Genomic DNA, 20,161 nt, shown 5'->3' on the forward strand with positions numbered 1-20,161 from the left:
GGTCAGGATCCTTCTGGCTTTTTGAGGGCAGTTTTAAAGTTTCACTTCATCTCTTCATGACTCACAGTGTAAAAGTGCTCGCAGTAATCCGTTCTCAGAGCCGAGGAGGCAGAATCGTCCAATATAAGACACCAGAAAGAGCTCCAGCCGCCTGCCGACTCTGTAATGAGCAGGAGAACGCGCACACTGCCACAGGACATGGACTTTATTGGACTTTTTATAAGAAGCACCATAATAAAACTGTCTAGTTCATCGGGACCGTCTGAAATTGTGGGGGCAGAAATACATATAAATGAAAAAGATTTAAATGTCCATTTACCACTGTGCATGTTTTATTAAGAGAATATTGCAATAGTTCATCATCATGGAGACTTCCTACTTAATGCAATTGTAATTTATAGTTAAAAAATGTAATTATATATATATATATATATATATATATATATATATATATATATATATATATATATATATATATACACACACACACAAAACAGAAATTAGTTTGATTCCCAGGGAAAACAAATACTTGCTAAATGTTTCCCTTAAATGCACTGTCGCTTTGGATAAATTATAAATCATAATAAATAAATGTATAATAAATGTAAAGATGCATCGTTTTATTAAAGAGAATATTGCAATACTTTATTTTCACAGATACTTCCTACTTTATGTAAGTGTAATTTAGAGTAAAATTATATATATATATATATATTGTCACATGTCAGTGTATGTTTGGACTTTAAATTTAATTGGTTCCTGTTTTCCTTTGTTCTTTTCCCGCAACTCCTTCGTTTCTATGGTTACTGTCATTTAGTTCAGTTGTATCACCTGTGTTCCGTTAATCAGTGTCATCTGTGTATATATATGCGTGTGTGTGTGTGTGTGTGTGTGTATATATATATACTGTATATATCTGTCACGGGTGGTTGCAAGAAGGCAGACGGAGACGAGGATATATATCCAAATATATATATATATATATATATATTTGGATATATATCCTCGTATATATATAAATATATATATATATATATATATATATATATATATGTGTGTGTGTATATGTATGTATATAAAATATACAGAACAGAAATAAGAAATAAATAGGTTTGATTCCCAGGGAAAACACAAATTTGCACACTGTTTGAATTTACTGTCACTTTGGACAAATGATAAATCATAATACGTAAAGGTAAATATGCATTGACTGTTGGTTATTTCAGTCCATCACAGGGAAGGAGAGCTGGCACCTGGCTAGTATGGATATGACAGTGCTGTCGACTAGATTTGCTGCATTTGACCAGCAGAAAGGGAAGTCGTACTCTTACCGTGTTCGTTCTGTCAACAAGTACGGGATCAGCGAGCCGTCTCTTCCCAGCGGACCCGTCTCACTGGGACAACCACTAGGTGACCATTTTCTTGAAGGAATCGTGCACATAAAAACACAAATTAGTCATTATTTACTCCCACTCATGTCATTCCATTTGATGTTCTTTATTGCAACATTAAAGGAGAGTCATAAGCAATCTCACTGATGCTTTGAATGAAATAGTCCAAATTATAGGAAACAATGAGAAGCATGCCTTAAAATAGATTTAAATGGACTATATCCTTGTAAAAAAAGCATACTTGAGTACTTGTTACGGAAATAATATACTTTAAAAGAATGTACATTTTTCAAACACACAACTGCATGTTATTTACAATTAAATTAAAATGTATTATAGTTTAAATGTATAATAAATAATAAAGGCTTTCCTGTAGCTCAAACAGTAGACCGTTGGCACTTGCAACGCCAAGGTCATGGGGTTGATTCCCAGGGAAAGCAAGAGCTGATAAGAAAGTAAACTGTGTACCTTGACATGCAATGTAAGTCGCTTTGGATAAAAGCGTCTGCCAAATACATAAATGTAAATGTAAATGCAGTTATTTAAACTTGAGAGTGCTTTTTTAACCCACTTAAGCATGATTTAAGTACATCTTTATTTGTAATTTCATAATTACTTCTATTGTCTTGGAAATATGGTTAAAGTGTACTACTGAATGTACTGACAACAGTTTATGGTAAAATAAAATGTACTTTAATGTCATTTCTATTAGAACTTGTAGGCCATGCTTTTAAATATAATAATAATAGTGCTGTCAAATTGATTAATTGCGATTAATCGCATCTAACATAAAAGTTTGTGTGTGTATATATGTACATACGTGTGTGTATATACATGTGTGTGTGTGTATACATGCATATATGTATATATACATGTATATATATTATATACATTTACAAACATAGATGTGATTAATTGTAATAGACAACACATCAAGATGTGTATTTCTTTAAAGCATGACAAAATAAGGTTTAATTAGTACTTTTGGTTTTTACATTATTACAAAGAGCGCTTTTTAAAACATAGTCATGAAAGTGTACTCTCTTTAAGTGACTTTTACACTTTTATTTCATTAATATTATATTATCTGCAAGTACAGTTTTTAAGATTTGAAGTGCACATTCAATACAATTAAAAGGACAGTTCACCCACAAATGAAAATCATTCACTCACCCTCAAGTTCTCGATCTCACGACGATTCATACAAATTTTACGAGGTGGCTAATTTGTAAGAATTCTTACAACCTCACTTGTACGAATTTGTACGATTTTTGCTAAATCGTACATATTTTACGAGTTGCCCAATTCGTATGAATTCGTACGAATGACCTACCCCTGACCCCGCCCCTAAACCTAACCGTCAATGGGGTTTAGACAAATCGTACGAATTTGTACGAATCAGTCACATTTTACTCACTCGTACGATTTCTTACGAATTGGTCGTGAGATAACATTGGTTGTTCCAAACCTGTATGAGTTTCTTTAATCTGCTGAACACAAAAGAAGATATTTTACAGAATGTCAGTAATCAAACAGTTGTTGGACCCCATTGACTTCCATAGTGTTTTTTTTTCCATACTATGGAAGTCAATGGGACCCATCAGCTGTTTGTTTACTCATATTATTTACATTCTTTTGTGTTCAGCAGACGAAAGAAACTCATACAGGTTTGGAACAGCTTGAGGGTCAGTAATTGATGACAGAATATTCATTTTTGGGTGAACTATCTCTTTAAGCACACTTATTTTTCACAAGGGTAGTGTATGTAAACTTGTACAGCTAATTGTGGATTTTGTTTAATGTGTTTTAGGAGTTCCTGCCCCACCAAACGGCGTCCTGCCCAATCGAGACACTAACAGCTCAGTCCTACTGCAGTGGAAGGAGCCTAAAATAACAGAGGGCATTGTGGGATACTACCTCTACTGCAGTGAGGTTGGAAGCGGACAGTGGCAGACCATCAACAATAAGCCCATCACCAAAACCAGGTCTCTTCTTGTTGTATCTTGTTTAAGAGGCAATTATGATTACAGACACCAATATTTTTTACTAAAAACTAGGGCTGCACGATATTGAAGAAAATATATCGCACGATATGCGATAACTCTTTAAAGCTACACTGTGTAGGATTTTCTCCCATCTAGCGGTGAAATTGTTTATTATGACTACCAACTGAATATTACTTTCTAGCCCCTTCCATTCAGAGGGCGTTTTAACTCCTACGGTGGCCGTATTATTTCAAATCTGTCCCTCTTTGGCTAATGTATTTTCAAGATGGAGGTACAACATGGCTGCCGCCATTCGAGCAACTCGCTCGTATGTAGGGCTGTGTTGAAAAAAACGATTCACCGATTCTGAATCGATTTTCATATTAATTTCTAAAGATCGATCCGTAACTCAGAGGATCGATTTTCCCCGTGAACTTTAACTTTCCGCGTCATTGAATTCACGCATGCGCGCGATGTGGAAGGACATTAAAACAACGTCAGACAGTAACGTTAAGCAAGCGGTTGCTTTGAAAACTCCAGAAACGCTCAAAGCTGCGATCTGGCACCATTTCGGGTTCAGAAGCAATGCAGAGAACGAGCTTGACAAAAGCAAAGGTTTTGTAAGTTCAAATTTTATTTACATTCTGATAGAGATGCGCGGTTGGCGGTTACAGCCGCGGACTCCGCGGATAAACAGTGGATCGGGCGGATGACGTGACGAAAAATTTTATTTTCGGATGGGTGGCGGGCGGTTAACCAATCAAATAAAAAATATATGCATACATTAAGCGGATGGCGGGCGGGTCCTGTTTTGAAAATTGGTCAAAAACGTTGGTGCGGACGGATGAGTTTTGTGATGCGGTTGAAATAATAGCCCATCCGCGCATCTCGTTGTCTGTTTACTGTGAAGCCATTAACCAACAATCTGTTTACATTTGCACTGGCTTAAGACAAATGTATTCTAAATGTTGATCATTAAAATAAAAAATAAAGGTGCATTTGCATCTGAACTGTAGCAGCTTTTTGGAAAATTCTTAATGTCATTTTTAATAATAGGCCTACATCAGGTTCGCGTCTAAATAATCGGTCTACTGCTGCTGATATACCTCTGCGTCCTCGGTCGTCTACACCAGTGCAAGTTTGTGAAAGCAGTTGTATCAACACTCTGGAAGGGGGATTGTTCTTTACAACCACCAATACTCCATTAATTTGCAGTTGAATGTCTATAATAATAGTATCAATATGTTGCATAACTACAGTCCTGTAATTCAGGTAACAGCTGGAAAAAAATGCTTTTTTCAAAAACCATTATCTAAATCTCGAAGATCGGATCGGATCGAATCGAATAATGATAATCGATTCAAGATCTTGAGAATCGGAATCGAATCGATTCTTGAAATTTGAATCGAAACCCAGCCCTACTCGTATGTATTCTAAATGGCAGATTCTACGCTTACGAGAATACTTGATTAGTTGGTAGAAGTAATTACACATTAATGAGCACATAACATTTTGAAAGAACAGTGTTTTTTGCTAAGAATCAACTTAAAAAATGACAGTGTAGCTTTAAATAATGCGATATTCGATATGCGATACGATAATGCTTAAAGTGTGTAAAATAAACTTAAATTATCTTTAAAATAAAATTATATAACCTACATGTGTTTCACATTCTTTTTGTGACAAGAAAACATCCCTAAACTTCTCAGTGTTTTACTGAAGCATCAGAAGTGTTATTTTAACATCATTGTAAACCACTGGGTTCAGGGGTTCAGGTTATCCTACATTAGGTTTATTTAACAACAGAAAATTAATAATCAAATGTAAAAAATAAAACACTGCTTAGTTTTCACTGTATGAATTCAATAAATACTGATTCTTATTAAAGCTACAAAAGTTATTCAGCCGAGAGCAGTGAGTGATTTTCTCTTTGTCTTTTGTTCATGACCCCAGTTATTGCAAGCCGTTGCATATATATACATTTGTGATATTTCGATATATTGTGCAGCTAAAAACTGTTTTTCTTCGCTCAGGTTTACAGTTGATGGCCTGAAGACCAATAAAGAGTATGTATTCAGGGTGAAGTCTGTGGGACTGGCGGGAAACAGCATCTACTCGGACGAGTCTCCTGCCATCCGAGTCAAATCAGCGATAAGTAAGTCTGAGCGGCCAGCGAACCAGTCGAGACCATGCAGTCAGACGGCTTTAAATAGGACGCCGTCCCGTCTAAAGTGCCGCCGGCTGTGTGCTTGAGCTCTGGAAAACTGTTTATGGTCTCAGTGCAAATTTATAATTCTCTGAATGAGCTTCCTGCATGAAGAGAGACATCATGTGAAGTCTTTTGACTGGGTTAGTGAGCAACCCAGAACATCAGCCATATAGCAATGTGCAAATCATTTCTCATAAGGCATTAGCAACCCTCATATTCATGCCCTAGAAACCACCCACAGCACTCTAACATTGTGTTTAGGAAATGTAAAAATGCTTCAGACAGAATACATATGTTATGTATTACTACATAATTTATTACTATAGAATACATAATTAAAGTACATATGCCCTTTCAAGCTCTATCACTTGGATAAAAGCAGAGGATGCGCGCAGACACGATGCTCTTGTGCTTTACAGTCCTGACCAAAGATAAGCTTGTTACTCAAGAGATGTTGAAGTAGAGTCATTCTGTGTCTGGCTCAATCCTGACAGTATCAGGCTTTTGTCTGACGCTTCAGCGTTTCTCTTTGGAATAACGTCTGATTCTGAGTGGCACTCGTGCACTGATGTGTGTTGAGATCAGGACAGATGCTCCGTCTGTTATCATCGAACACCAGAGACGCTTCAGCCACACGCACTGCTGCTCAAACCTGGCTATAGATGATCACGTTATCCTTACAGAAAACGCAAGTGCTTTCATTAATTATTAGGTTGACCATAAGTTCCCATCATTCTCAGAAATTCCATTAGAATTAACAGGAGATGATCATTTCATTGGAATGAGAGCGATTGTATTAACATATCATATATCTTTAATTAAAGCCTGGTGTGTTTCAGCCCTCTTTGCTGGCACCTCTCTTCAGTTTCCTTACATTTTGACTTGAATCAAATGCAAATGACATGAAATAAACTAGAATTGAAGCTCCTGAAGGAAGTTGCCTTGCATGCACTTAAGCAAAAAAAAGTTTTAGGCAAGTTTAGTTTTTAGTCAGTGTTTCTGTGTAAATGAAATGCTGCATTGGAGTCGTTATGCCGAATCTGCAATGTTTGAATGGAGTCTGCATTTATGTTTAGTGGTCTGGACTGAATTCGTTGTAGTAGTTTAATGCTTAGAAGTTTTAGACGTTTAAAAGCAGGGTGTTTTAGGAACATTAACATTGTGTTGTCGCAAAAACACTGGAGTAAATACAGTGTAGTTTGTATGCTTGCATTTATATGTGAATTTTGAGTTAAAGACTTGCAGACACATTTCATTTATTATATTTTAACACAAAATAATTACAACATTAAAACTTCAAATCATTAAATGTAATTCCACATATAATATGCTTGTCATAAGCGATCTGACTTACCTTGGGCGGAAATTAATATTACACACCTAATTTGCATAAGATTTATTATCTTAGACTAAAACTATTAAAACATTTTTATTAATTAAAATAAAGCTGAAATGAAATAAAATATAAATTTTTATATAAAAAAAAATTAGAAGAAATGTTGTCTTGTTAACTAACTGAAATAAGTTGAGGTTGAAGCACTAAAATTACTAACTGGAAATAAATAAATGCTAAAACTGAACCAAAACAAAAACAAATAATTAAACCTAAATAGTAATGTTTAAAAAAGATAAACATAATTAATTTTTTATTTTAGTTTACTCACTATAATAATTTAAAAAAAGATCAGAAGTAAACAAATAAAAAATAAACAAAAATAGTCAAAATAAACTAATAAGAATAACAAAAGCACATTACAAAATTACTAAAAGTTAAACTAAAATTAGAAGCATTTAATGTAAAAATATAAGCAAATTTAAAATATTAATAAAAAATATAATAGCATATAAATCAACACTGATTTATATCTTTATGCATCGGACAACTGTCGCATAAAAAGCATTTACTGGAATTTCTGAAAAGACAATGAGGATGCTTAATTTTTAGTCATCTGAAACCAGGACACATTTTTGCATGTGAAATTATTAGCGCATTATCAGGACACCGGGACACACCTCATGAAACCGGGACATTTAGTCATCCTATAAATAATTTAGTTTTTTTCAGCTGCAAAACACTGAGTGAATCAAATAATCACTTCTTTGATTCATTAACAATTAATAGCAAACATGGTGTGGTTCACTTCAGCAGTAATTCTACACAAAACGCAGCTCCAGCTCTGTGACCTCTGACCCTCCCTTCCCCACATCACTGCAGGTGTGCCATCCTGTCCATCAGCCATCACTGTACTGAACTGCACCGGAGGAGAGATGCTGATTGGCTGGAGGGCCCCGGCCAATCACGGAGGAGACCCTGTGCGCAGCTACTACCTCGACCAGAGGCACAAATCCCAGAGCACCTGGCGGGAGGTCAACGCCAAGCCCATTAAAGAGAGACTATACAAGGTAGGGCTGCTCAATTATGGCAAAAATCATAATCACGATTCTTTTTGGTCACAATTATTTAACATGATTATTGGTGTGCGATATGATCAAAATCTTATTTCACGATATGAGTCATTTTAAATGTCAGTGAAATTTCACAATTATCGATACTTCAGCAAAAACTATCACTAGTTAACTAATGTAAGAAAAAGGTCCTCAAAATAATTACATGAGACAAGTAAAAAGTCAGCAATTAGAATTAATAAACTAATTACAAACAAAAAAGATAAATAAATACAACAGAACAAAAAATACAAATTAAATAAACAGTGTTTTAAGTTTTTCAGGAAGGTGCTCTAACGGTGGTATTCAGATAAGTAATAGCTCACAACAAAACAATGAATAATCAAATGTAAAATAACACTGCGTAGTCTTACTGTACACATCAAATATAGATTAATCCTTATTAAAGCTACTTAAGTTATTCAGTGAAGATCAGTGAGTGATTTTCCTTTGTCATTTGTTGTTTGATTATCATGAATGACTCAGACAGCATCAGGTTATTTAGGCTGCTGTCACTTTAAGAGCTGATGCATGGATCCAATATACGGTTACACACTTGTTTTCTTTCTCAACTGTGTATGTTTACTTAAGACAAAACCCACTGTGTTTACGTGAATACTCTCCAAAAAGGCATTTTGACATTTTTGTGTGTATCCAAAGCCTATTTGCTGATCCGAGTGCGCTCACAGAAAGCCGCCTGGGGAACAGTGTCTCTTTTGTGGCTTAATGCTCAAACACATCGCAGTTTAGCAACAGTAGACTACATTTAACAACACTTATTTGGCTGATTTGGATGTTAAGTTTGGGCTTTTAGGGAGAAACGAAAGGCTGTGAAGGATAGGAAAGTGCGCTGGGTGGAGGGTGGCAGCGGCACAGTAATCATTTTGCCTCAGTTATCTTGTTTGCATAATCGTTAGAAGCAGGGCTTGACATTAACTCACCTTTTTTTGCTCTCCAGCCACTATGGCTAGAGGTTTTCCAAAGTTAGGGCATTTTCACACCTGAAAGTCTGCACCAAGGTCCAAACCAAAGTTCATGTTTTGATACTTTGTATACATTCGGTTAGTTTTGGTTTGGTTTCACATTGCAATTATGCGAGCGCACTAAAGAACTTTACGTGACATACTTGTGTTCTGTCGTCATCATCTCTGTGGGCTGCATCTTGACATTGATTGGTTTGTAAACGGACGTGCGTCTGACGTCAGCGTGTTGTCAATTCGGCGGGAAACTTTGACAAGAATGAATGAACAGATGCATATCGTTGCTGCTATACTGTTATTATTACAGCATTACTACCTGCAGCACCAGCTATACTCGAGGCTAGTTCAAATTCACCAAATGAACGTCCTCGTTGTGCGAACATATTATCGTCGCCGGCAGGAAAGGAGGAGAAGAGCAAGCAATCCTGCGGGAACATCCGGAACTTCCTGTAAATGGTCTGAAAGTCCGAACCAAACAGAAAATGCTTTCACACTAGAAACTAACCAAACCGTTGTTCAGTTTGATCCGGACCGAGACTACCTCTTTTCGTCGGACAAAATTTGGTCTGTTTGGTCCGGACCGTGGTCCGGGGGAGGGTTCACACCTGTAATTTTGATTCGGATCAAACTGAAAAGTCAGAAAATCCGGACCAAACAAGGTTGGTGTAAAAGGGCCCTTAGACACTCAAATTTTCACTGGCCACAATTTTGACATTGACTACGTTTACATGCAGCCAATAACCCGCTCAAAACCGGAATATTAGCAATAACCCGGTCGCGCACGGCCATGTAAACACCGGCAAAAACCCGAATATGCTCATATCCCGGTTTTTAAAAACCCGAATATGATCCCTGGGGTACCCCTTTTCTAACCCGAATATTTGGTCATGTAAACACGTATCGGCATATCCCCATCAAAAGGAACATTGATTTGTGTTCTACGCATGTTCTATTCACAAGGAATCTTGGTCTTTTGAGTAGAGACGAGACTTACAAAAACCCGCCTGTAGTATACCGGAAGTAAACAAGAAGTAGAGGTAAACATGGCGAGACGCAGCACAGCACCACACTTTTGGAGCGAGGAGGAAAGCGCAAACAAAGGCGAACGCTATCTGCCCCGAACTATTCATTATCCGCGTGCTGCTGCTGCTGCTGTTGTCTTTGGATACAGGAAGAAGAATCGGAAATGACTCATATTGCATCTTAAGGTTGTCCGTACGTCCAGACGCTAACCGTGCGTCGCCGCTTACATAGGGATATTGCCAACTGATTACAAATTCCATGTATACAGGAGTAACTCTCTCTACTCACGCATGTAAACGGGTTATTCCGAATGTTTCAGAAACCCAAATAGTGACCTTAACCCGACCATAACCCGAATATTGACAGCTTGTAAACGTAGTCATTGATACCATGGGGGAAAACTGCCATATAGATATTTTTAATAATATCATAATTTAACAGCAGGTATATTAGGCTGCTGTCACTTTAAGACCTGATGCACTGATCCATTATTCTGTTACACATGCGTTTTATTTCTTAACTGTTTACGTTCACTTAAAACATAACTGACTGTGTTTACATGAATAGTCGCCAAGACTGGCATTTTGACAGTATTTTGTGTATTTGACTGTTTAAGCAGCGAAAAAGAACTCAATTTAGTACTGAGAGGCGGATTTATGTGCCGCACTTTGAGTGTGAGAGCAAAATCTGAGGGAATTATGTGCAATATGCGCAATCCCACGCCAAAATTCAAGCCCTGTAACACCAGCAATATTCATCTGGAGCAAATGAAACAAGTGAGTGAGTGGAGGCGGGTTGGTGTGTCACTCGCTGTCAGAGAGATGAGAGAGAGAAAGCGCAGGTATCCTAATCTGTGGGAAATTAGTATTGGAAGCGTTTCAGATATTTCAGTATCGATATGTATCGAAAAAGCAATATTTTTGAAAACACTACATTGCACTTTTCAGATTTCAAATGCCTTTTTAAAAGAAAGACTCAGTTGAAAAAAGTATTTATTATATACAATTTTCAAGTTTGTTTATTCACTGATGCATTTGCTTACATGCTTCTTCAGCAACTAATGACAAGACCAGCTTAAATCAGTCATAAATAATAATTGTTTCTGCTCAAAATTTCATTACAATCATGCCAGGCACATCTGCCTCTGTCTAACTTGGTTCTCTTACTTTAAATGTGTCACCGAGCAACTATGGTGTCCATGGAGACTTAATTAAAAGTTAAAGCAATGTTTATTTTAGATTGTTTTCACTCTTTAATGAGGCCGTGTTCAAGTCTGAACATCACATTATAGTGGTTTGCTGGAAAAAAAAATTCCCAATCGATTGTTAGAACAAGTGATGATTAATTTGTGGAGTGCTTGGACAGAGGCCACGGCCTTTATAGTTTTAAAGCAGGTCTCGTCATTAGTTTCTGCAGATGCATGTAAACAAACACACCATTTAATTACGATACACTTACTCTATGATGTGTCCTTTATGCCTGCATTCTGAGTTAATTATTGGTTGTTTAAAACAGGACTTTTAAGTGTGATAATGAACAAAACTGTCCACCATCTTTGACAACATGTTCTTTTACATAAACTATTTTCTAACTGACTTAGCGTGAATACTAGTTCGTTTTAAATAATTAAAGTGACTTTGGTCTGTCCCACATCAGAGGTCTTGACCTTGTCGACTGCATTCAACGTATAAAATCAAACTATACATGTCTAACCAAGCCTAATCAGTTGATATTCAGTTAATTGTTTAATTCATTAGATTGGCAAAAAAGTAATATCTAGTCAAAAACTCCCACATGATGCTAAGGTGTTGTGGACAGTGTTATTTTAGGAATTTTTAATACTATTTATTAAGTATGTAGTATTTATTAATATTTTGAATTAGTTTTATTTAGATATTTTCCATTTAAATGTTTTATTTAATTATTTTCCATTTAAATGTTTTATTTAATTTAAGTTTGTGTCGTCAATTTTGTTAGTTTTTATAATTGTAATATTTCTATTTAGCTTTGTTTTATTCTTTATTTCAGTTTTAGCCTCATTGATCTTAGTACTATAGCTTTTTTCAGTTAATGAAAACCATTTTTTAATAGTTTTCACATTGGATTTGGGCTGTTGTATGCACTAATATATCTGATCACTTAGTAAATAACAGCACACCCCTCAACAAGATGCATGATTTGAGGAATTATTCATATCTGAAGCACAACTTAATGCAAAAAATCACATCATTACACCTAAATCTGGCTAAAAATAATAGTGTTGCTTGCCTTAGCAAACACCAATAAAGAATCTACAGCAAGAAGGTTTAGTGCCTTTTAGGATGAAACAGAACATGTTTTTTGAGTTGTAAGCACTTTTTCTGCATTTAAATTGAAATGGTTAAAATCCTTCATTCAAAATAGCCACTCCTTTTGGTTTATTGTCCCCAATGCTGTCTTTAAAAAAACTGGGGGGAATAAACTTTTTGCTATGTTGTGACTTTGAGTGTAGCTCGTTACCAGTTCAACTTTCAGCCTTACATCAGCAAGTTCTGCTCTTTTGGAAACTATTGTTCAAACATAACTTCACGCCTCACAACTCTCCAGTTTGGAATAGTAGATATATAGTTTGACAGAAAATCTGTATATTTTGAGGAATGGAAATCTAAAGGGATTTGGGCTATTGCCCATTTCTTGGATGATAATGGAAATTTGTGAGATTTGTTTTGTGAGAAATTCCAATTACAGTGTACTGTTAATATTTTTAATAGAATGATTGAGCCATACCAATTCCTTTACGATTAATGGTTAAAGATGACATGTTGTACTCCAAAGTCTCCCCAGAACTGAGGCCGCTCTCCTTAGAAGGTTGTGATTTTTGTGATAAAAAATGTACAAATAGGGTCATTCGAAATTTTATTTTACAGGCTTATTACCCAAACCCAATTAGATGGGAATACGTGCTTAAAGATTTTGATATGGTTGAAATTAAAGCTACACTGTGTAGGATTTTCTCCCATCTAGCGGTGAAATTGTTTATGACTACCAACTGAATATTACTTTCTAGCCCCTCCCATTCAGAGGGCGTTTTAACTCCTACGGTGGCCGTATTATTTCAAATCTGCCGGCAGTCGCAAGTAATCTCCCCCTCGCATTCGTCACAGTGCCACTGAGTGTAAAAACCATAGACTGTAAAAAAATATGGACGTAGTGTCCGTGACGTCACCCGTAGGTTTCTGAAGAGCATTTTTGAAGCCTAAAGTGGGCGGAGTCGGCCGTCGCCATCTTGGCCTCGCGTCACCTTGCGTCACTCTCGGATAACAGAAAATGGGCAAAGAGGCGGGGCGTGTTTGGAGCTGGAAGAGCCTGGCTATCTGAAACCACGCTCACCGCTCGACGTGATCGAGATAGCTCAGGCTTGGGAGGTAATGCTATATCCTACTGAAAGTACCCTATGGAAAGTACCAAGTTTGCGACTGCACAGGGCCTCGCGCTAAAGTGACAGTTGATGATGTAAAGCCAATTAAAAGTTCCTGTTTTTGCCCTTTGAAATATTATTAAAAGACATGGCTACAAGTGAGACTGTATCGTGATTCTGTACTATTCTGCTAGTTGAAAATGTATTATGCAGTAACTATTACTCTGAGAGAGTGTGCGTGACAGTGATTTATGTGCATAACATTTACATCAGTCACTCTTTTTTATATAGTCTATGGTCCATCAGCGCGGCATCGCTCGTCAAGTTCGTAGAGAGCTTATTCAGTCCATTTTAAATTCAGATTTTGGCCGCCTCTCAAATGGGTTAAACCATAGATATATTACCTATGAAGTTCAAGTAAATGTGCTTGAAATCCGCGCTCATTCAAGGATGTGCATTTATTGCATGGACGGAGAAAGCGCCGACGCCTGCAGGATTTCATCTGACGGTAACGTTACATAAGCATATTATAATCAATCTGTTCCGTGAGAGCAGAACGAACGAGCCTTTATAGACGTTTTTAAATCTGAAAACTCCAAAAACCAACGAAATTGTCAGACATCCATTAGTGCATGTTCACAGAGGAAAACAACTGAAATACAGTGCTGGTTGTTCTCTCGAACGATACTCGATGACAACGACGGAATCCAAAGCCGTGGGCGAAATAATGGGTATATTAAATTGTATGAAATAATCCCGAAAAAAGCACAAACACTGCAGAAATGGCAAGTTCAGCAGCAACACTTGCTGAGGTGAAGTGAGTAGTGACGCGGCTAACAGCAGACAAACGGCTAGCATTGACATCAGCGGGAATCCACCTGTCACTCAAAAGTGGACACACCCTTAATTATGCAGAACTTTAAATATTAATCAACTAAACGGATGAGTTATAAAAAAATTCACCCCCCTCACAGTTGTTATGAAGGGCAAAATTAGCTGTATAGACCAAAGCCACAGAGAGAACCAGGCTGTAAACATGTTTTTTTCTGCTGTAAAGTTGGTAATTTTAACTCACTTGTGATTTGACTCACTTGTGCAGCCAGCCTCAAGCGGCCAGTCAATGAATTGCAGTTTAACTCACTTCCGTGTTGATTTCAAGAGAGAAACGGGGAGGTTGCCGCTTAGTAAAAACGCGAAAAGCGAAGCTTGAATTTCCAGGTATGTCCCTCTTTGGCTAATGTATTTTCAAGATGGAGGCGCAACATGGCTGCCGCCATTTGACCGACTCGCTCGTATGTATTCTAAATGGCAGATTCTACGCTTACGAGAATACTTGATTAGTTGGTAGAAGTAATTACACATTAATGAGCACATATCATTTTGAAAGAACAAAGTGTTTTTTGCTAAGAATCAACTTATTTGTCTTTTCCCCTCCCTCCTAAAGCTAAGGAGGTGAACTTCATCATTTTAAACTAGATTTATCCTACTAATGAATTTTTAAGATTCAAATATAATTTTGATGTGAATAATTGTGTTTTTTGTGAAACAAATATTGAAAATTTAGAGCAATTTAGAGCATGAGGTGCAGAACTGGTTAAGATCTAGGAGGGTTGAGCTCCCACCCCTCACTTCAGGTTTGGTGTTTGTCTGGAAAACAAAGAGTGTGATTTTGCTATTAATTTCTTGTTATGTTTTGGAAAGTTTTTCATTCATAAATGCAGATGGTTTAAATCTAAACCCAACTTTAATCAGTGGATGAATGAGGTTAAACTCTTGTGCAAATGTTGTTAAAAATAAGAAAGGCCTTAAATTGATTTCTCTTTTGGATACGTTTACATTAATTTAAAAGCCCCTTTTGATTTATTTTCATTTTATTTATTTTTGTATTTCTTTTTATTGAATTATTTGTTTGTTCTAATGTGAGTTTTCTGTTCTTTGTACTAGTTATGCTCAACCTAAGGCTGAACAATTGCGGTTATATTCAGAGATTTGATCATGTTTGTTTGTGTTGTTGAAGCATAATAAAAAAATAAATAAAATAAAACCTTTTTCTGTATTTGTGGAAAGTGTCGTGAATGCACATCGCCCTCTGATGGACTGAAATGGCCACAACAACAGCTTTATGTCTCTTTCTATTAACATTTAACACATTTGTATTGGGGGGAGGGGGATAAGAAGGAGGTTTTTTGGGGCTTTTTTTTGCTCAATTTGCTCACAGGAAGACTCAAAGTACATTATGTTAATTAGAAACACATTGATCTTTGAGTGTGCTCCGTGGTCGTAGCATGTGAATCCAATGTTAATGATTTCCGCCTCTCATTGAGCAGTCAAGGGAGACACACCACCTGTCCAGCCTCATTACACACCATCAGAAACACACACCACCCTACACTCAAATCCCTTCCCCATTCCTGACGCCTGCCATCTAGTGGAGCTTCTGTGTCCCAGCAGGCAGTGGGTGGGTGGCCTGGTCTCCACGCTCAACAGATTTGAGCTCTCAGATAAGCCTCTGATTTGATAAGAGGATTCAGGCAACAGTTAATCACGAGTCTAAAAGGCTCTAGAAGGCCTGTGTTCCTAAATCCAATGCCAATTATGTGTGGCTAGGTGGCCACTCGTGGTGATCTTTGCTTCTCATCACAGAAACCCATGTTTATCGGATAAGTACCTCTGTGGCCTAATGGTCCTCCATATAGACATCAGCCGGCGGATCAATACGCCGGAGATAAAGGCTTTTCTGGGCAGGCGTGTTATTGTTAACTGGAAGTAAAAGTAAAACCATAAAGAAACATTTTCATTACTTGAAATAATATAAAAATATTTCATAAATTCCTTTTTTTTTTTTTTTTCTTCAGCTAGTTGCAATGGTGTCATTCCTCATTTTTATTCTTATTTTATTTGAAGTAAAATAACTAAAATTGAAACAAGAACTATACTGACATGTTTTGTTTTGTTTTTTTAACGAATAAAAATGACAAAAATACAACAAAATTACTAAAACTTTAGCTAAAATTATGAAAATTATCACGTTTTCATGTGAAATTCATATGAATTATGAAAACCTGAAAATGTAAAAATAAAAATGAATTAAAAATATTAATCAACACTAGAAAGAAAAGTTTGTCGGGACATACTTTTAGGTTGGCTTGACAAAACCTTGTCTGAAATTTTGTTGAAAATCTTAATGTGTCTAGCATCATTTAGCATTTTGTTAGTACATTACTAGCATTAATTAGCATGTTGCTAGCATGAATTAGCATGTTACTAGCATGTTTTAACATTTTGCTGGCATGTTTTAACACTTTGCTAGTATTTTTACTAGCATGCTTTAGCAAGTTTATAGCATAATTTAGCATTTTGAACACATTCCTAGTATGAATTAGCATGTCGTTAGTATGATGTACCATTCTCTTAGCATGTTTTAACATGTTTCGAGCATGAATGTAACACTCCTAACATGAATTAGCATATGTTTGCTAGCATGATTTGTTTTATATTTAGCATGCTGCTAGAATGTTTTAGCACATTGTAGCATGAATTATCACTCTGCTAGCATGTTTTAACACATTGTTAGCATGATTTAGTACAAAGATGCAAAGATTTTAAAGATGCTTTCAGCTACCAATAAGAGTGTCGTCCTCAGATGTTTTTGATTTTTTTGTGTGTGCTTTGGGATTGTTTTGTCTTCTATTTTAGGTTTCTCTTTTAGGGTTCTTTCTGCCACATCCATTTTTTTCATTATTTGTCTGTTTTGTTTTTAGGTGACAGGCCTTGAGGAAGGGAATTTTTACCAGTTTCGTGCCTTCGCGGCCAACATTATTGGCCTGGGCGACCCTTCTGAACCCAGCGAACTGTTTCTATGTGAGCGCTGGACAATGCCTGAGGCTGGTAAGATCTTGCACAGTTACGAATGGGAATTATATAAGTTTTTTTTTTATTATTATTCATATACAGATGCCATTAACAGTTCTAGTGGTGTCCAAATTTCCAATCTAATCTTTTGTGAACAAAATATATCTTACTCTTTGTATTAATGCTATCATGCACAAGTAAGCAGATGGTATTACACATTTTTACACTGTCCTTGTTGTCTTCCATATTTATATGTTTCACTCTGTTTTATGTAATACTTTAGTTGATCTATAATTGTGTTACTCTCCTGTCGATCTGTTTCTCATGTCTGTTATTTGTTCTCTGGTTTCATGCTTTTCAGAAGTGTCCCTATTATGCTATTTTAAAGGTTCCTAATTTTGTTTTGGAGTCTCCAACAATAGGTTTACAAGCATCCAAGGACAAAAAACACTTTAATTTTCTCATAATATACATTTCACATCACCTTATTTCTCAAAGAGTCTGAAAAAAAGTTATTCAGTCTCTCTAAACCCCTCCTTTGCTGAGATACTCTGCTGTGATTGGTCGGACGGCCCAGTCTGCTGTGATTGGTCGACCACTTACAGCGCATGTCTGAACCCAATCTGAATCTGGATCTTTCTCAGCACTTGATACACAGTGATACATATAGTAACAAAGGCATAATTTTTTTCCGTATCAATTCCAGTGTGAGTCCTCATCCTTTTGAAGTGAAGCAAAGTGGATTCATAGCACTGAAAACAAAACACGAACCAAACTCTTCCAGTCTCAGCAACAACTACAGTGTTTGTGGGCGGGGCAAAGTAGACCTCGTTCACGGGCAGCCAATGAAGAGCACAGGCTGGCATTATGCTAATTAGTTACATTGTTTCATAGTATGTAACAGGAAAAGAGACTGGAATTATTGACAACTAGTTTCTGCAGTTCAGAATCGATTATTTCTTTTAGGAGTCTATAACTTTATTTGTCATGCATTTGATCTTTAAAACTTTGCTTTTTACATTCACAAACAGCTTTATTACACACTGCATGAAAGGCAATATCCGAAAAAGCATAATGGGGACACTTTAAAAACTGTTACAATTTTGATGAAGAAAAAATGGTTGGATATTTTGGAAACTTTTCTAATTTCATCAACGTAACCTGTGCAAGGAATAAGGGTATAGAGCTGGTAAGTCCCGCCCCTTCCGCTAACCCCACTGGACCTCTAGGTTGAAAAATCGTCAATGCAAGTGAATGTTTGCATCCCGTTTGAATTGTGCCATGAATGTGAACATATGTTGTCTGTGAATTTTTTATATAATTTTTCATGTTACGAGTTTGACAGTATATTGTACGATTCTTTGGCTAGCAGTTGTGGAAAAGACATAACGAGAAAGACTACATGTCGCCTATGTGACGTCACCCCATAACACATTTTCCCTCCACTTGTCAAATCACGGTGCTAATGCTGCGATAATCTATGGAGACAGATCGAGATGTCTGTGTGTTTTGTACCCAAAATGTCACCATTCAAACCAAATGGGCTGTTCTTTCTTCAGATTCCCGTCTGAAAGCAGCGAAGAGTTGTAGTCCACAAACAAAGTGCTCTCACACAAAGTCTAACCGTATCAAACTTCTACCCGCTAAATTGTAGCATTCTTCACAGGAAAATTTATATTAAAAATATACAGAAAAACACACGTTCACATTCATGGCAAAATTCAAACGGGACCAGAAAATAATTATTTTCTCCCATTCACTTGCATTGACGATTTTTGAACCTAGAGGTCCAGTGGGGTTAGCGGAAGGGGCGGGACTTACCAGCTCTATATTACTTCTTGCATGGAATAAGGTTATATTACCATCTTACATTTATTTCACATTTATTTTTATATTTATATTTATTGCATACTAAGTTTTTATTTATTTATTGCACAATTTATTTGTTACACTTTTTAATCATAAGAAACAGTAAATGTGATTAGAAGCTTCTCTGAACTGAATCACATCTGGCACATGGCTTATCATAAATCTCTGTGTTACAGTTCCTTATAGTTCATAATGATTTCATTTTTATAGTGTGTTTCACTAGAGTGTGTCTCTCTGGCACAGTGATACAGAATTCAACAATCTATAAAAGTAGTTTTTTCTTCCATTGTACTGGTTCACTTGTATGCCATTTTTGAGGGTTATTTCACTTACAGCACATTGATTTAAAAGAGTGGAGACGGCACACTGCATTTTTCCGTTGTTTATCTGTGCTATGCCTTGGCATGTGAGCTAGATGATTTATTTCTTTTGTTGTATTGTGTCTAATATGTTCAAGAGGATAAACACAGCTCATATAAAGTGGAGTGAATATAAGAGAAATGAATGCATGGAATCTAGAAGTGTGTAATTTCTTCAGTTTTCAAACAGGTTTCTTGAACACAATTAAAATGAGTTGCGAATGGACAGAGTCATGATGGAAAACTGTGTTGATGTTTTTCTTCAATTTCTCGCAGGTTGTCCATATGATCTGGAATTTAGAGAAGTGAGGTGCAACTCTCTGGTGCTGCTGTGGGCGGAGCCTCTGTACAAGGGCCAATCAGAGATCAGTGGGTATATAGTGGACATCAGTGAGGGGGCGGAGTCTGAGGATTGGACCCCTGTGACAAGCGAGGCGGTGACAGAAACTCACTTAAAGGTCTGTTTAGTTTCTCTTTTTGCAGTACTTTATCAGGGTTGGGTAATATTTTAAGAATTTGAACTAAATTGCAATCGAATTCTTAATTTCATATTCGAATTACATTTGTGCATCAGGAATAACAACTTAAGGCAAGACCCTACAGGTGAATAGGGTGAAAACAAACAACTAATAATTAAAAAATAACTAATAG

At 36.6% G+C, this 20,161-nt stretch overlaps 1 protein-coding gene across 1 annotated transcript in view; it reads left to right on the top strand.

Moving 5' to 3' along the window:
• myom3 (myomesin 3) overlaps nt 1–20,161 on the top strand; it is a 70,862-nt gene that overhangs the window by 35,376 nt on the left and 15,325 nt on the right. The window contains exons 15-20 of the mRNA XM_079894650.1: nt 1,227–1,410; nt 3,202–3,376; nt 5,410–5,531; nt 7,801–7,988; nt 17,192–17,318; nt 19,787–19,968. Of these exons, the coding sequence (XP_079750776.1) occupies nt 1,227–1,410; nt 3,202–3,376; nt 5,410–5,531; nt 7,801–7,988; nt 17,192–17,318; nt 19,787–19,968 (978 nt within the window). The remainder of the gene's footprint in view (nt 1–1,226; nt 1,411–3,201; nt 3,377–5,409; nt 5,532–7,800; nt 7,989–17,191; nt 17,319–19,786; nt 19,969–20,161) is intronic.

The sequence above is a fragment of the Squalius cephalus genome (genome assembly GCF_949319135.1).
Source record: "Squalius cephalus genome assembly, chromosome: 15".
In the NCBI taxonomy this organism is placed as follows: Eukaryota; Metazoa; Chordata; class Actinopteri; order Cypriniformes; family Leuciscidae; genus Squalius; species Squalius cephalus.